Source organism: Hyla sarda, chromosome 13, assembly GCF_029499605.1.
Source record: "Hyla sarda isolate aHylSar1 chromosome 13, aHylSar1.hap1, whole genome shotgun sequence".
In the NCBI taxonomy this organism is placed as follows: domain Eukaryota; kingdom Metazoa; phylum Chordata; class Amphibia; order Anura; family Hylidae; genus Hyla; species Hyla sarda.
In genome coordinates this window covers 6,793,390-6,799,389 of record NC_079201.1, presented here as the reverse complement: position 1 = coordinate 6,799,389, position 6,000 = coordinate 6,793,390, and the positions used below count along the sequence as shown (strand labels likewise).

At 37.2% G+C, this 6,000-nt stretch overlaps 1 protein-coding gene across 8 annotated transcripts in view; it reads right to left on the bottom strand.

Moving 5' to 3' along the window:
- Positions 1-1,039: 1,039 nt before the first annotated feature.
- The window catches only part of ARHGAP44 (Rho GTPase activating protein 44), a 96,726-nt gene continuing 91,765 nt past the window's right edge, over positions 1,040-6,000 (bottom strand). For 7 of the 8 annotated variants that reach the window (XM_056550239.1, XM_056550245.1, XM_056550244.1 and 4 more), the window contains one exon: positions 1,040-3,749. In XM_056550239.1, coding sequence (XP_056406214.1) covers positions 3,607-3,749 — 143 coding nt within the window. In that variant the 3' untranslated portion in view covers positions 1,040-3,606. The remainder of the gene's footprint in view (positions 3,750-6,000) is intronic. The other variant, XM_056550242.1, reaches the window with a different exon arrangement.

The following is a 6,000-nucleotide window of genomic DNA, read 5'->3' as shown; positions in this document are numbered from 1 at the left end:
CACAGTGTTTAATGTGTCAGAGGAAGTGGTCAGTACTAGGTCAGCTGACTTCCTGTGAACTACAGGATAATATTATCATGTATCAGATCCCTCCTGCTATCTCTCAGCTGAACTCCAGCACCAGCAGACTAAACAGATGACCAGGTGCAGTGATGGGACTCCACACCCTCTCTCTGTAAAGCCAGAGGATTTAGGAGAAATGTTAACATTATTAGGAAATCCTCTAAAGAAATTGCAACCAGTATGGCTGAAAACATATGCCCGTCACATCAGCTAAAACAGGTAAACACGTGGCATATACAAGAACCAATATATTATTAGTTAATAGCCTATATAAGCAATATATATATATATATATATATATATATATATATATATATATAAATAAAAAAATTGGACTGGAGATTTCATCCTGTAAGCCTAAGGGTATGTTCACACTACGTAATTCCCGCAGAATTACGCGAACGGAATTATGCGCTGAGAACATAAACATCAGTGTGAATGGGTCTTCCGCGAGACCCGTTCACACTGTGGAATTTCAGCAGCGGACAATTCCGCCGCTGAAATTGTTCCGCGCAAAGAAAGAACATGGAAAAAACGGAAGTCCGCGAACACTGCATAGCCGTCAATGGTCGCCAGAATATAATCTCCGCTCGCGGAATTCTGCGAGCGGAGATTCCGTTCACAATCCGTAGTGTGAACATACCCTAACTATTCCATGAAGTATTGCCTGAAAAAAGCCTCCATACACCAACTGGGTCAATTCAGTAAGCCAACTTGTACCCTACTTGGGTCGACACGCTCCATTCCTTGGGAGAGCTGGGGTGCTGTGCAGGAGATTGTTCCGAGCTGTCGCCCCCCTCACGATCAGACTCTTATCCCCTATCCCGATAAGATGGACAGCACCACAGTACTGATCTCTTTTGCATACTTTACCCATGAAGCATTGCCTGCAAATAAAGCAGTACCACCCCCGTTACCGAATTATGACTTTTCTTAACACTACTATATTAGCAAAGAATTAACCACATCATGAAACTTAAATTTTCATATATTTTATTTTTTTAAATTTTTTTTTATATATAAAAAAGACAACTTCAGAGCATTGGCTCTCTGGGAAAAAGCTATGGTTTAGGGGCCTGTTGGTGTTACCACAGATGTGTACGCACGGATACAATATAGTAATTGGCAGGATTATCACATGTTCAGACACAACAAAGAGGGCGAGGCCCCACGTGAAATCCATAGACTCTACACGCTGAAATACGAAAAAGTTGACGCCATATTTTCAGCAGTGCATAACCATGGGTCTTGGGTGTTCCGTTGACGTGTTGCATACATGGTTGGTAGTTATGTACAACGATACGACTTTACACAGATAAACATGGTGCCACTCTGGTGAAAATTGTGCATAAGAACCTCCATAGGTAACACATACAGGGTAGTAAAATATTTTGTTTCGAACAGGAAAAAAAAAAAAAATAATTGGTTGCCCAAGGTTTGAAGATTCACCAAATATTTGTAGATTTCTCTTAGTTTTACAGAACCATGGTGATCATATTTTTTGAATAGTCTTAATAGATTACACCAAAATATTGTCCACAGTTTTGAGAATTTTTGACACAAGTTTTCTTTCCGTTGAGTCCAGGTTGAGGATGGGCCGCTATTGCCAATTGGGAAGGGAACAGTAATGAAAGGGGGGTTCACATTTTTATATCTGAATTATTGATTCAAATACATATTTTGTTCATTTAGGCAAATTCACACAGAGAATTATCCTATATAAACATATTTTTACCAGAATTTGGCAAGTTACGGTAACATAAAAGAAAACAAAAAACATAAAAAAAAAAACACTTAGGGTTTTCTATATATTGTTCGACAACTGCTTGCGGTAAAATGTAAACATTTCAGTGAGACAGGAAAAAAAATATATATAAAACTGGAGAGGAAAGAAGGAACGGTTAACTTTTTTTTCTTTCTATTATTTACAAATATTTTTGGAAAATACGGCCCCATAAAGCAGTATTATTCTTTCTTTACAATTATACATTAGAATCTTATATAGATAACAAATACATATATACATTATTCAATGCCATATGCTTAGTTTCCTTTTTCCTAAATTAGACCATTAACACCTTTACCTCATACACTCACGCATACACAAGCAAAAAAATAAAATAATAATAATAATTAAAAAAAAAAATCATATAGCAAATTTTCCATAGATATCTATATATAGTATTTCTCTTTAGAAAATATTATTTTCAACGAATTCCATCCACAGGCCATATAAACCGCCCAATATGATATAGGAGATTATTTTGTTTTTATATTAAGTATATAGACTTTTTAGGTACTCTGTCATTTACAAAATAAAATAAAAATGTACAGGCAGCATAAACTCTCCACATAAAATATAAATGGCGACTGAACGTCATCCTAATGTAAAAAATAGAAATAAATAAAATAATATGAAAATTAAAAAACAAAACAAAAACGCAACTAAATCATATAAAAATATCTGCCAAATAAAATAAGGGAAGCAATGACCTTGTCGGGATGAATTTTATACTTAATAAAATCTGATTATATTCAGATTTCCATCTGAAAATTATAGAAATATCTAATAAATAATTTGGCACCACCATTGATTTCGCGAAATTACAACATTTTGACTTTTTTTTTTTTTAAATGCCAAATCAAAATAAGAATTTCAACAAATCCCTGATTTTTGGGGGGTAAAAAATAATAATGATGTTTTGAACAGAAAATAGGTACCAGATGAAGAAATTTGGATACCCTTATAAAATGAATTACATAACTCCATCGCTTCCGTCAACGTGTTTTAAAACTATAAAACTATATTCCGAACTATAATAAAATAAACATTTTAAATTTTGCCTGTAATAGCAAATTCTAAATTTTTCAATATAGTACAGATCAAAGTGTTTCGATTTGGCTTACATTTCAGGTATTTTTCTTTTATGCAGAATGTGTGTTTATGTAAGGGAGAGTAGATAGAATAGTCACCACATTTTTGGGAAATTTTAAAGGTAACTCTGTAATATTATTGTCAATTTAAAAAAAAAAAAACACAAAAAAACCAGACAAATCCGGAAAACTTCAGTCAAAGAATGGTACGAAAAACTTGCATAACCGCTAAACCTCAGTAACTACACAAAGAAAAATCACTCTCCACATAGTACATAGTCAAGGCAATAAAGGATCACAGCCTGCAGCATATCAAAGGAAAGTATTATTCTGTAAAGGGGTCGGGGATCGGCCACAATTAAAAAAAATAATATTTTTTTTTCTTTTTACCCATGCTCAGAAGATCCGAGGATATTGTTTGTACTAGCTTTTTCAAAGGGACATTTATATGAAACTGAATTTTTTGTACTGTTTTTACCAGATTTTTTTTCTTTTAGCGGGAAATTTATAATTTGAAGCCCTATTGCAGTAAAACCTACAAAAAAAAGATAAAAAATGAAAAGTAACCCCATAACAAAGGCACCCCCTGTTAAAAGCAGAACTGGGGCTCGTATACAGATTGGCACAAGTTTGGCTGTTGATCGTGGCGGGCACATATTGGGCTTAGCGTCAGAGGGCCGTGCTCTCCGATTCCTCATCCGATTCCGTCTTGCCTTCGGCGGCGCGCCTCTGCTGTTCCTGTTTCATGGCATCACGTTGCAAGGCAGTATCGATTTCAATAAGAATAGATGGAATGTCAAAATGGATGATATCTGCAAAGCAATGGGGGGAGGGGGTGTTATATATCGGTAGATTAGTTAGTTTTATGGCTGAATTCCAGCTTGTCGGATGCATGAATTTGGATAGGTTTATGTGGTTACAATGGACACAGCACTGCATGAACCCCAGGGGCGAGTGGCCATTATTTTGAGTTGACCCATCCTCAATATTCCTGCGTAAACCTGAACCTAAATGACAACTCTAAAAATGACTGACAAAATTGACAAAGTATAAAATCTGCAGCAAAACACATCACATGTGAATACAACCCAAGTATCATTACTCCACCATCCGCCATGTTCATCTATATTGGGGTAAACACTTTTCTGCTCCATCCTCACTACCTGCGTCAGTGAAAAGTCATAGGATCTGCTCACAAATGGACAAAACCACTGTACCGCCCCATTTATCCAAAAGCAACCCTAACATGCTGTATTTATATTTTTTTGTGGGGGGGGGGGGGTGGGTGAGGGGGGGGGAATTTACATGGCATAAACAGCCCGCCATAATGTGTCCAAAATAATTATAGACTTTTTTGGGCTATAGCTTTTTCTGTACCGGGAAAAAATGTCTAAAAACTTGGCCTAACAAACCTTAGAACAGAAAGTGAAAAAGATAATATTAAGCTCAAAAATATATATATCCTCTAATCTTAGGTGAACTTGTTGCTCTATTTTTACCCTTAGGTTAATTTTTGGATGTTGGGGTAACAACCATTCTGTGTGATGTGAACTTTTTTGAGCCCTAAATAAAACAGCTGTTTGTATAGGAGACTTTTTAGGGACATTTATGTTCTAGAATACATGCCAAAATATGTGCCCGTTATATACAGTGCAAAAGATGCCCCTGCATTTCATTTAATGGCCGTTAAATAAAATGTATAGTAAAACAGAGTCATTGCCTCCATTGAATTCAATAGGGAAAAAGTAGCCATTATTTAAGTATTTTTGACCATTTTACATCCCAAAAACAGTGTACGGACATAGCCTCACTACTGGTATAAAGGAACAGTTTGTATCTACTCTACATGCCACCACTGCTACAGGGGGATTCCTATGATGTCATCAATGACATAATTCGTTTCTTCTGCAAATGGCCAAATACAGGAGCGGCACATTGTTGCATTTCCATTAAAGGAGTTGTCTATGATCTGAAAAAAACATGGCTGGTGCTGTCTTTCAAAAACAGCACCACACCTGTCCAAAGGTTGAGTCTGGTATTGCAGCTCAGTTCCATCATAGTAGAGCTGCAATACTATACACAATCTGTGGATAAGTGTGCCCCCTTAGATCCATGACCTTTATATTGAGGACTGTTTATACAGGTTTATACCATTGACACCACAAAACGAATAATATTCCATATAACTACCAACACAACGGCAATAAGACCCAGACAATCGTCTCACCGACACTGCTAACTAGACATTGCCTTCAACAAGCAACGGAACGACCAAAACATCTGGAAACAAGGGGTAGAACGTTACAGATCATCCCAATAGGGTCCTTGCATTGGTGGACTTTTTTTGTCAAGCGTTACGAGAGACCAAGCCATGCAGTTTTTGGCCGGCAGACTCATGCGAAGGCTGCTGCCAGTTGGGGGAGTTAGTGCTGGGGTTGTACATATAGCCGTCAGGGGTCCGTCTCAACTTCCCACAAAGGTGCAAGTCCCCCATGGAAATGGTGCGCATATTAAATTTAATACGCAGGATATGTTGAAAATGAACATGCCGTGGTGTAAAGCAGTGCCATGTATGACCGTGATCTTACAGTGATGGTCAGCGTACTGCATGTTCATTTTCAAGAAAGTCTCAAGGAGAAAAGTGCTCAAAAATGTTGACACTGGGACTCTCTTTGTGACAGCTATGTGTAGAAGCGCTGACCAAAGACGGCAAATAGGCAACAGTATAGCAGTGATGGGCAACCAAATCCGATAAGAGGGGGCTATCAGGGATTTTTATGGATGATGAGTGCCCTCTAACACAAGCACAAGAGACCTATTCACTATCGTGCCAAATGGGTGACTATATTTAGATACCCGGAGGCACTTTGACAATGTTATGGACACTTGTTTAGTTTGGTAATTCTATTAGTGGTTGTTGAGATTTCTAGTATAACATTTTTTGTCACCGAATTTAAGTCAACTTTTATACTCAAGTCCCATCCAGAGGTGGCTTCAGAATTTTTAGAGTTGCCACTGGAAACAGACTACAGCTGATCTGTAATGTAGTCAGATAAACATGAG